The sequence below is a fragment of the Solanum tuberosum genome, unplaced genomic scaffold, assembly GCF_000226075.1.
Source record: "Solanum tuberosum cultivar DM 1-3 516 R44 unplaced genomic scaffold, SolTub_3.0 scf00271, whole genome shotgun sequence".
NCBI classification, from domain to species: domain Eukaryota; kingdom Viridiplantae; phylum Streptophyta; class Magnoliopsida; order Solanales; family Solanaceae; genus Solanum; species Solanum tuberosum.
Window position 1 is genome coordinate 551,121 of NW_006239192.1, and position 18,050 is coordinate 569,170.

At 35.0% G+C, this 18,050-nt stretch overlaps 2 protein-coding genes across 2 annotated transcripts in view; both read left to right on the top strand.

Moving 5' to 3' along the window:
• The first annotated feature begins 2,912 nt into the window (after positions 1-2,912).
• Positions 2,913-6,039, top strand: LOC102593520 (F-box protein At5g51370-like). Its single transcript, XM_006358181.2, has 2 exons — positions 2,913-4,377; positions 5,261-6,039. The coding sequence occupies exons 1-2, from the start codon at positions 3,170-3,172 to the stop codon at positions 5,553-5,555; spliced, it is 1,503 nt and encodes a 500-aa protein (XP_006358243.1). The 5' UTR covers positions 2,913-3,169; the 3' UTR covers positions 5,556-6,039.
• Positions 6,040-7,496: 1,457 nt separating this feature from the next.
• Positions 7,497-18,050, top strand: part of LOC102593840 (uncharacterized) — a 13,720-nt gene continuing 3,166 nt past the window's right edge. The window contains exons 1-12 of the mRNA XM_006358182.2: positions 7,497-7,822; positions 7,925-8,008; positions 8,705-8,778; positions 8,864-8,897; positions 9,421-9,479; positions 9,651-9,765; positions 9,876-9,913; positions 10,065-10,162; positions 10,233-10,288; positions 14,169-14,430; positions 14,573-14,688; positions 16,256-16,312. Of these exons, the coding sequence (XP_006358244.1) occupies positions 7,679-7,822; positions 7,925-8,008; positions 8,705-8,778; positions 8,864-8,897; positions 9,421-9,479; positions 9,651-9,765; positions 9,876-9,913; positions 10,065-10,162; positions 10,233-10,288; positions 14,169-14,430; positions 14,573-14,688; positions 16,256-16,312 (1,137 nt within the window). The 5' untranslated portion in view covers positions 7,497-7,678. The remainder of the gene's footprint in view (positions 7,823-7,924; positions 8,009-8,704; positions 8,779-8,863; positions 8,898-9,420; positions 9,480-9,650; positions 9,766-9,875; positions 9,914-10,064; positions 10,163-10,232; positions 10,289-14,168; positions 14,431-14,572; positions 14,689-16,255; positions 16,313-18,050) is intronic.

Consider the following 18,050-nt stretch of genomic DNA (forward strand, 5'->3'; position numbering starts at 1 on the left):
TGTGGTAGTGTAAAAAAGTCATAAAGTAAATAGTACTATGTAAGAAAGTCATGAAGTAGTGCATTATTGTACATTAAGGTAAAGATATGATAGAATTTGTAAGTGCAGTAGATAGGATTTTCTTTCTATATAAAGGAAGGAAGATGTAACATAAAAAACGGTATCAGAGCTCTGATAGCTCTGATATCCATAAGATAATAAGAGACGGACTTGGAATAAACGAAGCACTTTCATAGCTCTATGTTACATCTTCCTATGGATATCAGAGCTATCAGAGCTATGGATAATAAGAAACATACTAGAGCTAAAGACGGATTGTAATATAAAAGATGGACTTGGAATAAACGAAACACTTTCATAAAAAAAAACACTCTCTCAAATATTTAAATACTTAATAGATAATGGAGCAACCCTCAGATATCATGGATAAGCAAGAGGCAAATGTATATTGTTCGACAAATATGCAGAACTAATTTCATATATTCTTGAATATCATATATATGATTGAATAAATTTGAAATATTATGTAAATATTTAATTGGAAAAAGAAATTAAGTAATAATGAGAACACACCAAATCGGTTGTTCCACAAAATAGGGATTTTCACTGTTACTTAACAACGAAATTTAACAATACAATACAATACATTTTAAATAACAATCAAAACAAACATTGTAGATATAGTAACGATACAATACAATACAATGGATAACAATGATCCAAACAGAGTGTAAGTAAACTAGTAACTCACATTCTACAACTTTTCTAATTTATGATTTATAATAAACAGTAGAGTTTTCGACCATTACTTTGAAGAGACTGAAGAGATAGGATTATATCTTAAAGTGGATGTGCGGTATATCAAAGAATTACCTTTCAAAATCTTATTGGAAATATATTATGGGACTCATCAATGATCAAACTAATGCCCTATATTACCTAAAAATAGCAGTATTAAGTGAAGAAATTCACATAATATAGTAATAGTTTTACGATTTTTTTATAGCGGATACGTACAAATATATACACTTATTTTGTACACAAATATAATTAGACAAAGATATTGTATTTGCACAGATACACCTATTAAGTGCAAGGGATATAATGTATTATATTTCACAATTGTTATGCGTGTGGATATAACGTATTTACTATTATTACGCGCATAAATATAATATATTTCGCTGTAGAAATACTGTATATATGTGAATATATAACTTATTATGCACGTAAATATAATATATTTTACTTGCACACGAATACAAATTGTTGACACGTTTCCTAAATATAAAAGCTATAACTATATTTTGTAAATTTAGAGGCGAATTTATAGCCCTATACAAAAAATTCAATATATGATTTGAACTGAATAAATCCAAACAAAGAGGGTCATATTTTCTCTTTCAACAAGGTGCCTTCGATCAGTTTTAGCATATATACTATTGAAGAATTAACTAAGTTTTAAGTTGACCGAAATGAACAAATGATAGATTAAGACTATATATTACTCATTGAAAATTGAAGAGGGGAGAACGAACCCCACAAATGACTATTTTTTATTCTACAATATTATAGGTACGTTAAATATAAGAATCTCATGAATTATTAAATTCATTTTTGTAGAATATGGTGGGGGTTAGAGAATGTCTCATTATGTTTGTGCCTTTATCATTGTGATTATTTGTGATGGTACTTTGGTGGTCAGATTTAAAATGAAAAAGACCAATATTACAAAATATATTTGTTGAGAAAATTTGTGCCCCCATCGCTAATTTGGGATGAGGAAATTATGATATTGTCATAACTCATAAATACAAGAAGTTTACATAGGCTTTGGAGGAAGGAGATGAAGAAGATTAGAGAGATGAGTTTGAAGATTTAATTTAGTATGAATTTATTTAGTTTAGTGGGTCGAATTCGGACAAAAATAAGAAATCAGGTTATTTTAATTGAAATCGGATAATATTACTTGATTTAGGATTTCTTATCTAATTGAAGAGTACATGTGACAAGTTTGTAGACGGTGAGGTATAAATAACCACATAGTATAATAAAGGTTAAGGGGTACTTTGGACCATTTTTCCTAAAAAAAATGTAATTTAACTTTGTCTATGTATCACATAAAGTCTTTAAGTTTAAAAAAAGACGTTTTATATGGTACATAGATAAAACTGGATAAATTTTTTTGTTACAAAATAAATTATTTGGGTGAGAATTATTGTGATTTTTAGGGAAAGTTGATACTTGAGAAATCTTTCTTTGCATAATTTTTACACCTATAAAACATGTTCTTTATAGCTATTTGCACCCTATTTTATTTTTTTTCAATAATTTATATGCTAATCTTTTTATTTCCTTGCAAAATGATAAAATTATCCTTTTTTAAAATTTGAAATATTACGTAATTACATGACTTAAGATAAGATAATCTCTGAAAATTCCTACCATTTGAATTAATTACAATATCCCCCGTTTCCTTCTCTTTCTCTTAATATCAGAATACATTACTCCATCTCTATCAGATACATTACAACTTTGTCTGTGTACAATATATCTAGTACAAAATGTTATTATTGAATGTTGATACATAACCCCAATTATTTCAAACCTAAATCAATATGACTATGATTTATAGTTATGTATCCAACACATAACTTATGTAATGTATCCACGAGTTCTAAAAAAATAATTTGAAATTTTTTTACGATAAAATATAATTAGCGTCCAAATTATTGAGATTTCCGTACTTTATGCTTTCAAATTAGAATAACGACTGAAAGGGTGGGTAGCTCATCCATCCATTTATAGGAAGTGCCATATGTTGGACTTTAGCACATTGGCTTTACAATACGAACGAACTTGTAAATTATAATTTGGAAAAAGTGGCCCATTTTCAAACGGGAAAAATCCCCAAAACTCCTGTAGTGGGCCCCATCTACCCAAATTCAAATTCTTGGATGCCTAGACCCGGTCCCACTCCTTACAAATCCGTTAGACTCAAATATCGAAATTTTCCTAAACTACTTTGCACGAAAAAACAAAGGGAGTAGAAAGAGGAGGAAGAAATAGTATTCGTAGATTACATCTGAGCTTGACAACAAATTATGCAAGATTTTGAGTGAAACAACCAGACCTTTCATGGTGTTTCTTGTTGGCTGCTAAGAAAACAATGGCGTTTTCACCTGAAAAATCAAATTTCAGGTCACCATTGAAAGGGCCACCATCTCCTAGCTGGAATGATTTGTTGCTCAAGAACAAGAAAGCACTCAATCATGTCCTTTTCACTATGCATCTTCAATCCAGGTCCAATAAGCAAACCCCATCTTCATCCCCTTCTCCACAACTTCGCAAATCCCTAGATTTCACTCTTCCGTCACTTGTATCCGATCCAATTTCTCTTCTTTCTGATCAAATACTTCTTTCTATTCTCTCTAAACTCCCTGATTCACAAAGAAATTGTAATTCTCTTGTATCTAAACGCTGGCTCTATCTCCAAGGTCGTCTGGTACGGTCGATTAAGCTTCTTGATTGGGATTTCCTTGTTTCGGGTCGGTTGTTTATTCGGTTCCCGAATCTTATCCATGTTGATTTGGTTAATGGGTCTCTGATTTCACCGGGGAATGCGGGTGTTTTTTGCTCTAACCGGTTGCTTTCTTCTCACGTGGATTGTAATGCTGATGCGAAAGATTGGTTTCTTAAGGAAAGATTTGTGTTGCCTTCTGATGAGATTGATAAGGGGTTGAGAATACTAGCAAGTGGGTGTCCTAATTTGCGTCGATTATTGGTGGTAAATGCTAGTGAATTGGGATTGTTGGGGGTAGCTGAGGAATGTCCAACTTTGCAAGTGTTGGAATTGCACAGATGTAATGATCAGGTTCTTCGTGGTATCGCGGCCTGTCAGAACTTGCAGATATTGAGATTGATTGGAAATGTTGATGGGTTTTATAAATCTTCGGTTACTGATATTGGATTGACTATTTTAGCTCAGGGGTGTAAGAGGTTGGTGAGGCTGGAGCTGAGTGGTTGTGAAGGGAGCTATGAAGGGATTAAGGCAATAGCACAATGTTGTCAAATGCTCGAAGAGTTGATTCTTCGTGATCATAGGATGGAGGGTGGTTGGTTGTCTGCTCTTTCCTATTGTGAAAATTTGAACACCTTGAGGTTTATGTCTTGTAAGAGTATTGATCATTGTGGATGGTTTGATGAAGATGTAGGATCTTGCCCGACACTTGAAAGATTACATTTCGAGAAATGCCAATTAAGAAATAAGGAGAGTTTGAGAACGTTGTTTCTACTATGTCAAGAAGTTAGAGAGGTTATTTTCCACAACTGTTGGGGACTGGATAATGAAATGTTCAGTCTATCCACTGGTCTAAGGTATTGGTTATATTATTCTGTTCTCGTTTACTTTGCTTGCTGTTGCTGGAAAATTTCGTGCTGGATTAGCATTTTGTTATGCATTTGACATACATGAACTTATTGTGTTTAGGTTTTATGACCTTGAAATGTAGTTCCTTATTTTTGTTAAAAATGACTTTTTAGTGTTGCTGTAACCCCCATCCCCCGCCCCTCGTGTATAGTAGACGACCAAATGAAAGGATAGTTTGCTTGTAATAGTGCATTTTATTTTGGTCATAGTATACCCTTTGATCTTATCTTCTTGGTAAAAGGATAAGTGTGATAGATTTCCTTAGCTATTTGTGTTGGGGATAGATTGTTTTTTTAAGGCCAGTTTGTAGATGCATTTGTAATCATGCACCCTCTTGGTGTTTCAGTTATTAATGTTAAAATAGCCTTACCGTTTCTCAAAGAGTATACGCTTCCATCTTGCGTTAGAGAAAACACATAATGTTCATGGCATGACAATTATGTTTCAATTCATTATTGATGCTTGATTTATCAATATCATGTGTGCTATCTTGGATTATAAAGGGTCCAGTTTTGAGTTTTATACACTGAACTTGCTTCAGTTCTGACTGGCAATTTGGCATCATATTTTGTTTTGCATTCACTTGGAGCAGCAATAAAGTAACTGTCTCCGTGTGACCTATAGGTCACTGATTCGAGCCGTGGAAGTAGCCACTAATGCTTGCATTAGGAGGGTAGGTTGTCTACATCACACCCCTTGTGTGAACAATGGATACTTTGTGCACCAGGCTGCCCTTTTTAGTTCACTTGAATAAAGGGCCTGTAATTAACTAAATAACATTATGTGAGGAATTTGGGTTTCACAGCTTCATTTTGGTGTTATTTTCAACAGGAGAGTGAAGTCTATTTGCCTAGAAAGCTGTTCACTGCTCACAACTGAAGGCCTCGAATCTGCACTCCTTTCGTGGAAGGAGATCCAGAGCCTCAAGGTGATATCATGTGGCAATATAAAGGATAGTGAAATCAGTCCAGCACTTTCTACCTTGTTCTCCACGCTAAAAGATTTTCAGTGGAGACCAGACACAAAATCTCTTCTTTCAGCTGGTCTTGTGGGAACTGGCATGCGAAAAAGAGGCAGTAAATTATTCAAGAAGACGTGCGACTGGAAGTCACTGCCTGGTGCATAGACTGGCTTCCTCATCATGCATTCAGACAATAAATTATTCAAGAAGACATGCGACTGGAAGTCACTGCCTGGTGTATAGACTGGCTTTCTCATCATGCATTCAGACGACTCTACTAGATTTTACCTCCTCATTTATGCATATGAGAACTCTAACACATGAAAGAGGTCAGTGCGACACTTTGCTCCAATACTGTCAGCAATGAGGCCTTGATGTCATTATCCTGTATTTGTAGTCGCTTAAGTATGTAACGTAGGAACTATAGGATCGAAGATCGGCACTTTCTCAGGGTAGAGATGGAGAAAGAGGCCTAAGTTAGTGTATAGAGCTCGATGCTGTAACCTCATGAGCATTCAGCTAAAGCCATCTCGCTGTATCTTTGTCAAGCTTAATGGTATGTATTTCTGTATTGGAACCCCAAAAACTCTTAAAAGGGGTTTTCTTATCTACAATGTTATAAAGAATTTTGGCACCTTTTATGCCATGACTACTGCCTTCCACAATTGTGTGAAAGCATATTTGATATGAACCATACCAGCAAGCATGTCATTTGTGGAGGAGACGAGAACCAGAATAATTTTCTACATCAATGGCATCTATGTCGAAATGATTTTTTTTGGGGTTTTTGACATCTTCAGTTCCTGGTAACTAGATTTATGGATCGAAAACTTGAAGATAAAAAAGGCTAGTAACCTTCTATTTGAGACTTCTCTTTCAGACCTATTTTGATATAAGATGCAAAAGCAAATGGAGCCAACAATCTTGCAACATGTAAGACATAATTTTTCATGCTCATGCATATACATGATCCATTTGGTATTTAATTGGAACTACTCATCTACTCATACTCCAATTTAGACTATTACAATTGGGGCACTCTCTATGATCAACTTACCTATAATATGTATTTTGGTTCCGCCACGATCAACTCTTCCAAAATGTGTTAATGGCATATATCCTCCATAGTTGCAATTGTCGAAACACCATATAAGAACTGAAGTAAAGATACAAAAAAGTTGATGAACTTCATTAAATCAGTGACGGTCCTTAAATACAAAAAAATTAGGAATTGATCTCTATTAGTTGTTTTTAACAAGCACATGACACGAGGAGGGATAAGCGAATTGAGTCACATTATGAATATGTTGCTCAAATTAGTAGTTTCGAAGAAGATTGACGACTTAACTACAATATAAATTAATCGTTCTCTACTTGCCTGCATATACTGTAAGTTCTGTATCTCATCTTCTCCATCATGAATACCAATTTAAGTAATTTATTTTCACATCCTAGATGTTTAATCTAATAATTATTCTTACTTGCACTATGTATATCGAGTTGTACACGTTGAGTGATCATCTCCCTTGCAGTCAAACATTTTTCTTCACCTCATGTGTGACGATATACCTCACACATATGTAAAATAGTTAGTGCTTATTATACGCAAAAGACGTAATATATAAGCATGCCTTTTAATTTGGTCTCAACTTACATCTATGTCGTTTAACTTATGATGTGCACAAGTAGACACTTAAATCATCATAAAGTTAAACAAGTAGACACACATCTTACTTGACAAATCTCACGCAATTTGATATGTAGGACGCAGGCATCTCATACGATTTGATATGCAGGATGCATGCATCTCACATGATTTACCATTTAGGACATTTAAGTATCTGTACATTTAAAATTAAAGATCATAGATATCAGTTAAGACAAAATTAAAATATATTTATCGCACCTGTCCAAAAGGTGTAAAGGAGCCTCCTATTTAGTAAGAGCTAGCATGCTAACCGTTGAATCCTTTGTTAGTTTCTTACCTTTCGAAGTATACTTTCGTTAAAATGACACATAACATGAAATATTTCCTATTAATTACATGAAGATTATATTATATAAATATTAGGTGAAACAGAATAAATTATAAAATATGCCCTAAGATATTTCTTAATCGCTAAAGCCAAAAGGAATCCCACCCGACAGACACAGTTCAATAAAAGCGAAGAAAGTTTTATGTGCAAAGCACAAGTTGTTCGTAAAGTTGATTGTCCAGATTCTCCGTCGATATTTACCGGCATCATCTTCCCGGCGGGCACAGTCCCCGAGATATTTATCAGTGAGATATGAAGAAGGATAAGGCGGTTGTAATAGAAAGCCCTAGCACCAATGAAGAAGAAGATTACGAACAAGAAGATGCTGCCGCAACTAATCATTCAGCTCGTCGATTTTCTACCCGAAACGCTTCTTCCAAATACGATTTCGTTAAGGTTTATATTCCTTCCATTGCTGCAATTTTGTCTCAGACTCTTTTTTTCTTCTTTATTTTAGTTTGATTTTGTTCTCTGTTTGCTTGCTTGCTTGTGTTTTAGGTGAAAGTATGGCTGGGTGACAATGCCGATCACTACTATGTTCTCTCTAGATTTTTGCTCAGCAGAATGCTCACAGTCACTAAGGTTCAGCATCGATCCTTCCTTTCTTCGCAGATTATGAATCACATGCAAATTCATAATCAGCAAGTTATCATATCATGAATTGAATCAGATTTCTTTTTTTTTTGACAAAGGTATCAGATTTTATTTTCTATGTTGAAAAAATAAAATTTACTATCAAATTGGAATTATATGGGAGAAAAAAGAAGAAGAAAAGGTATTGGCTTGAGCAGCTTATCAGTTGCCATGTAAAAATACAAACATGTACTCCCTGGTTCACTTTTACTTGTATACCTTGGATTTTGCACGCCCCTTTATAAACAATGATTAATATGAGTATTTTACCACAATATCCATTTTAATTGATGTATAGTCTTTGGGTAAACCACCAAAAAAATATTTTTTTTCTGTGCTAAAAGTGAACTAGTATAGTGGACAACTAAAAATGAACAGAGGGAGTATATCTCTAGGTATCACCTTAAGTTCTGCTGCTTCTCTTAGTCGATGACTAAAGTTGTCGCTTACCAACACTGTTCCTATTAAAATTCTAACATCACAACTCTGCTGTTCCTTGAATTAGGCAATATGTATGGTTATTATGCTGTCATTTGTTACTTTGTTAGGGTCCCAGGTTTCCTTATTTCCAAAGGATGGCCTACTACCAGATCTATAGCTTTTGGTATGAATGTGGAGTTAATGTGCACTGTTTCTCGTTTACAGATTCCAAATCATGTGGCTATTAAAATTGCACTTGAGCTTAAGAAGCTTCTTGTTGACAACAGCCTACTCGATGTGTATGACATCAAAATTTGTATCTTATTCTCATCGAGTTTTACCTGACTTGCTCCGTAGTAATTAAACAATTATTTCTTAATGCAGCTCACAATCAGATTTGGAGGCAAACTTGTTCAAGGTACCGCATGTCTTATTCTCGGTTATGTTCTGTTTCCAATTCTTTACAGAGGTTCAGTCATTTTTCCATGAATATTTAACTATCCAAGATACTTAACTGTGAATGTTTTAGCTTATTCCATTGGCTCTACATCTTGACACAAAGATGTTTGTGTTTTATATTGAATTACCTGTGTAGGAGAGTTAAGATGCACAAATTGATAAGCATGTTATGCTGTCAGGAACCAACCCTTTGGTTGAGGGTATTATAGGTCGTTTATCTATTGATTGTCTGAAAAAACAAACACTGCCATAATACATCTGTGCAAACCCTATTGCCTCAATCACAAAAGTTATACATGAAGAGATTTTTCCAAAGAAACATTTAATTTCTGTGATTTCTTTCTCTTAATTCGACAAACATCTCATACTAGTTTCTGTACAAGTTGACCTTGTAGTATGTGACTTGATTTTCCTTTCTGTTAGAAGTTGTTCAAAGTTCTGAACGTAGCTAAATAACACTGAATTGTTTGGATGCCATGCAGCTTATGGAGCGAAGAGGTTTCGGAGAAGAGTATATAAACCGTTATAAAATGATTACAAGGTTGGTGATATTTTTTTGTCAACTTTCCCTTTCTTTTCCTATTGAGGATCATTTTCTTGTATATTCATTTTTGTAGAGGAGGGAGCAATGAGGAAGGGAATGATTGAAACGACCTAATTTAGTATTTGATGTTGCTTTCCCTCTGTTTTTTGGCTATCTTTATGTTCTTAGATTTCACCATATGCGAGTGCCTTTGGTAATTCTTGTTTGTGGTACTGCTTGTGTTGGAAAATCTACCATTGCTACCCAACTTGCACAGAGGCTGAACTTGCCAAATGTCTTGCAGGTTCTTCTTTAATCCCTCTGCATTTTTTCTGGGTCTGCTTCTATCTTTTCCTTTGAGCAAGCGCTCTGTTTATCCTTGCTTGCTTATCAATTATATGCGTTTTTTTTCAGACTGCCATGGTGTATGAATTGCTACGGACATCAACAGAGTATGTAACTGTCAATGCAGATTTAGTTATTTTGGTTACCTGTTACTTCCAGAAAACTGGTAGTCATGTTGTTCATGCTTAACTAAAGGTTGTCTGAGAAGTGTGATATCATGTGGCGCTCAAATACTTGTATACCTTGTAATTTTGTCAGTGCACCTTTGGCATCTTCTCCTGTATGGGCACGTGATTTCAGTTCATCAGATGAGCTAATTACCGAATTCTGCAGAGAATGCAGAATAGTAAGGAAAGGTAATTCTTGTTGTAAACAACCGTTTTGGATCATGTCAAGGAATTTGATCAGCATCTCAATTTTTTGTAGGTTTGGCTGGTGATTTGAAGAAAGCTATGAAAGATGGAAAACCAATTATAATTGAGGTATTTGTCCTCCATAAACTACATAATGAGTCTTTTTCATCACTTGTTTTGTCATGCTTAGATGTTATAGACACTTGTGTGACCTCCCTGTCTTTCTTCATAATCCTCTCTTGACATCTTGATTGGAAAAGAAGCATTGCTACTGGTCCTTATAAAAATAATAAAAAATAAATAATAAGAAGAAAGCATTGCCACTGGCAGAAATGAGTTCTCAAGATTAGAAGTCTTAAGTTTTTACATTGAGCCCCACCTCTGTTAGAACGAATTATTTTTTAAAAAGGAATTTTGCGGAGGAAACATGGACTATTTCCAAAGCTCCCAGAGGGTGTGCTTTGTATCTATATACAGATTTATCTCCTAATATATGTGTGTGTGTGTATATATATATATATATAATACTTGTACATCCAATCACTTGAGAAAATTATGGATGTATCGGAACTAATTTTCTAGATTAGCATTTTGGATTTGCCAAAAAAACTAAGTAGTTCTAAACCTCCTTGATGTCTTTATATATGCATCTGATATCGATGTGACTTGTGAGTGTTGTCTTCTGATTCTAAGTCTATCTTGTTCTTGTTCTTTGTATACAAAAAGCTTTATAAAAAATGTCTATCTTATTCTTGTTACTAACTAGTTTGGACTTTCATTTGCACCATCAAAACGAGGGCTTCTTGTCAGATAACACAGTTTGAGCTCATTTATGTGGTTATGCATCGTCAATAATAGAAAAAGTGGCAATCACTTTGTAACTTATGATCGGGAAGGAAATGATGTGAAAGTGCACAATTACCTTATTTGACATCCAGAAGGAGAGAGAATCTGGGAGAAGGATAAATCTCCACCCAAGTTCTTCTGGTGCATCTACATTTGAGATCAGAAGGAGGGGAGGGAAGAGAGATTGAGGAAGTCCCAGAGAAATCATTGGTGAATCTGCTTTATAGCAGTATCAGAAGAGTTTCTACCTTGGTACACTGTGCAGGCAAAGCATTATCAGCTGCATGTGACAAGAAATCAGTTGGAAGAAATCAAATGTCAAAGTGGGTAAGAAAGAATATTCTGAGGCTTAGTAAGCTTTGGGGTTTCTGTTAATAGGTTTAAAAAAGAGGTCATAAGAGTGGTTCTATCTCAAACCAAAAAGGTTAGGAAGAGCTTAAAGAGTTGGAGTTTCCTATAAATTATGGGAACGAAGGAGATTGGAGCAACTATAAAAGGTCAATGTTATGTACCCAAATGAAGATTGAAATTGTTTGCTGAAATGTGAGGGGGTAAATAAAAGGGAAATAGTCCACATTGAAGATAAAATTTTGACATGTATTATTTCCTCCAAAGCTCCAAGATAAGTAAATGGACAGTAGACTAACAAGGCAACTAGGCAAGTATGAGGCAACTGATGGGTGACTGATGTAAGTACCGGGAGCCCATGGGGCCAAAGTGGGATTTTAATTGGACAAAAGAGCAAAGTCTGCCAAAGAAAGTATGAAAGATGATCGTTCCATCTTCATTATTCGGTCCATCACTTGATCCGATTATGCACGGGTATTTACACGGGGGAGTATGGACCACATTCCTTTGATGAAAGAAGGGATATGTGGTAGGAATTGGAGGCACTGAGAGGATTGTGCAATAATGGGTGATTAGATCGGATTGTTAGGTTTGAAGTTGAGAAGTCCAATAATACTTGGGTTACATGGTCCATCAAAGATTTATCCAATCTCATCTCAGAGTTGGATCTAACTAATCCTGCACTTTTAGGTAGTAAGTTCACAAGAATAAGAGTTGAAGACAGACCAGCTGCGTTCAGGATAGAAATATTCCTTTTCTACTGAACTAGATGATTTGTTCAGGAAAACAATAGCTTGGGTGATCCCAGTATTGGATGATAAACAAATCTTGCTAGAGTGTGCATTTGGGAATAGAAATGGTTCATTTTTCAAGTTTGAAATGCTTAAATTTTGATTGATGAACACGAGAATTTGTGAAAACCTGCATACTTTCCCATGTCTTACCTATAAAACTCGGTAGGAACTTATTAGCACCAATGTTTTGCTTGCATATACATGCTTGATATTAAAGGAAGTATTTTTAGCACATACGTAAACAATTATAAACTTGTGAGTTTCAAGATTTCCTTATAGATTCAAACTTCCTGCACCACTAAAGGAAGGAATAAACTTTGCAAGGGATCTACTTAACAACAAAAAAGAATCTAATACTTTCCTGCTCTACTTCCTGATACAATAGGAAGATGATTTTATGGATTTGGTTAAAGATGCTGATATTAAAGGAAGTGTTTTTACCACACACCTTTACAATTATATATTGTGAGTTTCAAGATTTCCTTATAGATCCAAACTTTCCGCACCACCAAAGGAAGGAATAAACTTACAAGGGATCTACTTAACAACAAAGAAGAATCTAATACTTTCCTGCACTACTTCCCTATACAATAGAAAGATGATTTTATGGATTTGGTTAAAGATTGGTGGCATCTTACAATACAAAAAGGCAGAGCTGATTTTGAAATCACCTGAAAGCTGAAGCTTCTCAAAGAGTTACTAAAAGATTTGAGCCAGTCAATTGAAAAATGCCAAGAAATGAGGGAGATGGAAATTGGAGCAAGCTAGAAAGAACTGAAAAAAGAAGCTAAGTCATACAGTCTAACTGATGATGAAACCAAATAGAGAATTGACCTTTAAGGTGATAAGGAAAAGTTAGCAAATGCAGAGGGGGATTGTATCGAGGAGAGGGATAATAGGTAAAAACTTGTTCCTGGCTGCAAAGTGGTGACAAAAAGCAAAGCTTATCTATAAAATGGCTGATGCCAATAACGTCAGCACAAATTATAAGCTCATGATAGAAAGGACAATTGTCGAGGAAGCAGATAGGATTAAACAGAAAATTGCTGAGGTTCTATCAAGAGTTAAATATGAAAGAGCAGGCAGGAGAGCGATGTGTGAGAAGGAGATTCTTAATGTCTCTTAGGAAGAGAATGAGTGGTTGCAAAAGACCCTTTGAAGAAGATGATGTTGAAACAATAAATAAGCAAAGGGTTATGAACACCTGGACATGATGGATGTGGAATGAATGTCTTGATGGGAGAATCAAATGAAAATCCCAGCCTGCTATGTAAGTGGGGCACAAAGAAGGTTTATGACCACATAAATTGGTATTTTCCGGTTTCTTTGGTGAGGAAATAGTGTTTGGAGAAATATGGTTCAGCTGGATATCCTTTTGCATAACCACTCTGAAATTCAAATCTATGGAAAACAAATTTCATAGTTCAATCTCATAGGCGGATTCTATATGCAGGTAAGGAAAACAACTAATGCATCTGAAGGCAGTACTCATTGGTGTATCAGCCTAAATATCTTTTTTGTACCTTTTGTCTTATTGGTCTAAGTCTGAACGTGTAAATGAAATTGATCATATGGTAAACTTCAGTGGCTCCTTTAGGTAGAGACAATGAAGCTCTTAGCACACTTGAATATAATTTTCTAACACAATACCCCCATTGTGCCTTAAATATAATGAGATTACCTTATTTTTTTCTTGAAAAGAAAGATACCCGAAGAGAGAGTAGTGCAGTTCAGGAAGCATTTTATGCGAAAGAAATAATATGTATTGACACATGAGCATGCATAGCATAGTCCATTCTAGTATATTCATCATTGTCATGTTGCCTTTCTCCAAAAAAAAAGAAGAGTATATTCATCCTTGTTGCTGCAGTAGTAATTAGAGGATTCATCACAGTTTTGTATCACATCAACTATTTGCAATTGGTGGTGAATGTCGAAAATCCTTTTGGTTTTGCATTCAGTTCAAATTTAAAAATAATGCAACATTGAGTGATCCCAGTTGGATGGTATATTAATGGCAGGGGATACACCTAGATCCTAGTATTTACCTTATGGATGAAGAGAATAAATTGCCACCAGCTTCTCCAGCAAACCAAGCAGGGCCAGAATCTCTGAAGGTGGAAGAACAGAATGAATTACAACAGAAAAGCAATTCTAATGTTAGACACAACAGTCAGAGTGACTGCAATATGAATTCAGAACCAGGGAAAACTTCTGAGTTAAACAACCTCACAACTGCTCTGAAATCCTTGGACATTGTTAATGAAATCTCTGAAAATAGGGGTACGTGCCTTTGCATTTCTGCTAGTTTTTCCATCTCCACTAAAAGCTACTCAAGCTGCTTTTTTGGGGGAAGGGTTGTGTGGGTTCTTTCTTTATTTTTTCTCTCCTTTGATGCTTCCTCACTGCCTGTCTGGTAATGCAGGTGAAAAAGTTAAAGATTCAGGAGCAGACCAAAATCCTTCTCATAAAAGAGAAAAATCTGGTGCTCAACCAATAATTGTACCTATAGTTCTACGGATGGCCGAATTTGACCATAAGGTGGTTACCTTAAATGTCTATTTATCCTATATAATCTCCAGTTTTTTTTTCATTATATCTTCTTTCTCTAAAATAGATCAAGATAAAGAGCTGATCCAAATTCTCTAAGCCTTTTCTTCGAGATGGCAAAGTAAAATATAGTTTATCTATATGTACCTGTTTGGAACAGCTATTGTTTTCCTACTAATCTGCGCATTAGTCTGTTTGAAGTCAAGAGATTTAAGTTATTATCTTCCCTTCAATGTACCCAGTTCCACCTTCTATTTTGAGCGACAAATTTTACCTTCTACATCCTTCCTTACTCGTGTCTCTAGTACTTCTCCCAACTGTCCTTTCCTCCTTTATTTACTGTAAACTATATGTACCTGTTTGGAACAGCTATTGTTTTCTTACTAATCTGCGCATTAGTCTGTTTGAAGTCAAGAGATTTAAGATATTATCTTCCCTTCAATGTACCCAGTTCCACCTTCTATTTTGAGCGACAAAGTTTACCTTCTACATCCTTCCTTACTCATGTCCCTAGTACTTCTCCCAACTGTCCTTTCCTCCTTTATTTACTGTAAACTGATGTCTCAATTTACGTTAAACTAGCTTCATGCAATAGCTCAACATTTTTTTTGTTTAATGTTTTTCTTGAGCAAAGGGTTTATCAGACACAACCTCTCTACCTCATATGGTAGGGGTAAGGTCTGTGTACACTCTACCCTCCCTAGACCCCACTTGTGGGATCACAGTGGTTTTTTTTTTCCTGTTAAATGGTGAAGTAAAAAATATGCTTTTCATGTTGGTTATCTTATACATTGCATTCACACTAGTCCACCACAGCTACTAAGCAAGATTCCATGGATAGCTTTGAAAGGAAAAGGCAATGGGGCAATGAGGTTGGGATATATGTACTAGCTGATTAGAATAATGTAAACTATAAGATTCATGTGATTTATTCATTGACTGAAGTAGTGAAGTGCTCCTCGTTGAACTTCTCAGTTGTTACATTCTTAAAGTTAAATTGTTTGATTTATTATTGGCTGTCAGTCAATAACAGGAAGAGATGGGGTTAATTAGAGAGAACCACTAAAGCAAGATTTATCTATTTTCAGAAGAGCAAAATGGAAATAGTCAACCATTTATATATGTGGAGTCTTTTACTTCCTGAGTTTACTACTTCTGCTTCCAATAATTTACGAGAACCTCAATTGTATGCAATAATAGTGGGATGTTCCATAATATTGTCTGACTCCCTCCCCTCCTCCCCCTCTTTTGCAGTGCAATTTTCATTTGGAACATACCAAATCATTTATAGGTTTATCACTATACAGCATCCTTTATTTTCAAAACTACACATTGATTAAACAAGTCAAAGTTACCTGCAACTGAGCTATGTGTACAAACTACCCAAAAAAATATAATTGTCTCCTTCCTGATGCTGATACAATATGCAATGAAATTGAGTCCATTATTATCATCCTCAATTATTATCCATTGCCTAAAGCAGGATTGAGGCAGTAAAACTGCTTTCATATTTAGTACCATGTCTTACCTTCTTGACAAAGTTGTGTCTTTCATGCAGGCATTGCTGGAAGAGTGGGTAGCGACTCGTACATGTAGTGAGAAATATCCTACCCAGGTTCCACAAGTTCTTGAGTTCTCTTATTTATCATTATCTGTACATGAATGTTTAACATAATTATAAGACCAAACCCATCGGTGGCCCCCTAAAGTTGGCACTAAGTTTCACTTGGACACTTCAACTGGACAATGTTCATTTCAGACACCTCATATAGGGTTCCACTATGTCATTTTAACACTTTTTGGTGACATGTCAAAGTGAGTGTGATACACTCAACAATGACGCGTGAAAGTCTAGATTTAGCCTTTTTTTTTTTTTTTTTTCTCTTCATTTCTCAAGTCACCACCTCCCACCATTTTTCAAGCTTAAACTCCTTCCATGGAGGTTTGACTTTTTTATTCAAATCCATTAGAAGTTTAGGAACAGACCCATTTTAAGATTTAAATATTGAAAAAGTTTGATAATTTTAATTTTAGATAAAATACGATTTAGTAGAATAGAAGGAGGGAGAGAGAATGAGAATAGTGGCGGTGGTGGATCTCCATTTTTCTGGTGAACAAAGGGTGGAAATATTTTTCAGATCTGAATAAATAAAGTAAATGGTGATTGAAAATTATATTTAACTCACAAATTATTGTTAAGTAAAGAATTTAAAAAATAAAAAATAAACCAAAAAAAGAAAAGCAGAGATATGACCGTCCACTTCCAAATCTTAAAACTTTTTGGGAGATGACGATCAGCAGGGGTGGCGTGGTGGGGGTGGGTTGCTTCTGCATTTTTTTTAATTGGTCAAACCTCTTTTTTTTTAAAATTATTTGAAAAAAATGCCACATGTCATTGATTCATTGGTCATTTTTATCTTTATTCAAAATTCATTAGTTAATAATTATTTTGAATACGAATGACAAATGTCGTCATTTTATTCGTTACTTTACATGTCATTTGCGAGTGTAACACACACATTATATATTTTGGCTGATTGTTAAAAAGTGTCAAAACAACACAATGAAACCCTACGTGAGGTGTCTAAAATGAACATCACTTAGTTAAGGTGTCTACGTGATACTTGGTGCCAACTTTAGGGGGCTACCGATGGGTTTGCCTAATTATAATTCAAGTGGGTGGCTTTTGATATAGTAGCACATGATCTCTGCAAAGCCTGTGATACATGTTCTTATCAGTAGAAGGTTTGCCTGGGACATTTAGCATCTATTATCCACATATGCTCTTCTTTTATTTTGGTTTAAATTACTAGGAAATTGATTTTTTTGGATTTATCTATGCACATGTGTAGATAGGGCCAGCTGACCTCAACTTTCTGGTACAGTGGTGGAGACCTTTTCCAATAATTAAATGTAGATAATTCAAAAAGAATGTGTAAGACAGAGGGTGCAATGTCTTGTCAAAAATGATCTGTTTACTACAGCATATAAACTGTTCAAGATCTGTTTCCCTTCTATTTGGAAAGTTGAAAAACCTATTTGAAGATATACAAACCAGAGTCTATGTTTCTCCCTACTTTTCTCCAAAGCATTAGTTCTTCCAGTTATAGCAAAAGAGAATATTAAATATCTTGAGTTTGAAAACAACATATGCATACGATGTTTAAACTTACCTATGAGATCACCAATTTAATGATCCTTTCATCTTTTTTTTTGTATTTTTATATATCCAAGTGAGGTTATTTTCATACTTAATTGAAGTACCATTTTGTCTTCTAGTCATCAGTTAGGGATGTGACAGTTCCCTTTTCATTATACCCATAACCACCGTCCACCACCCACCACCACTTACC

Bases quoted from the DNA above. Each gene is read 5' to 3' on its own strand.
- LOC102593520 (XM_006358181.2), top strand. From the start codon at position 3,170: ATGGCGTTTTCACCTGAAAAATCAAATTTCAGGTCACCATTGAAAGGG. The intron at 4,378-5,260 runs GTATTGGTTATA...TATTTTCAACAG, and splicing joins AGTCTATCCACTGGTCTAAG to GAGAGTGAAGTCTATTTGCC.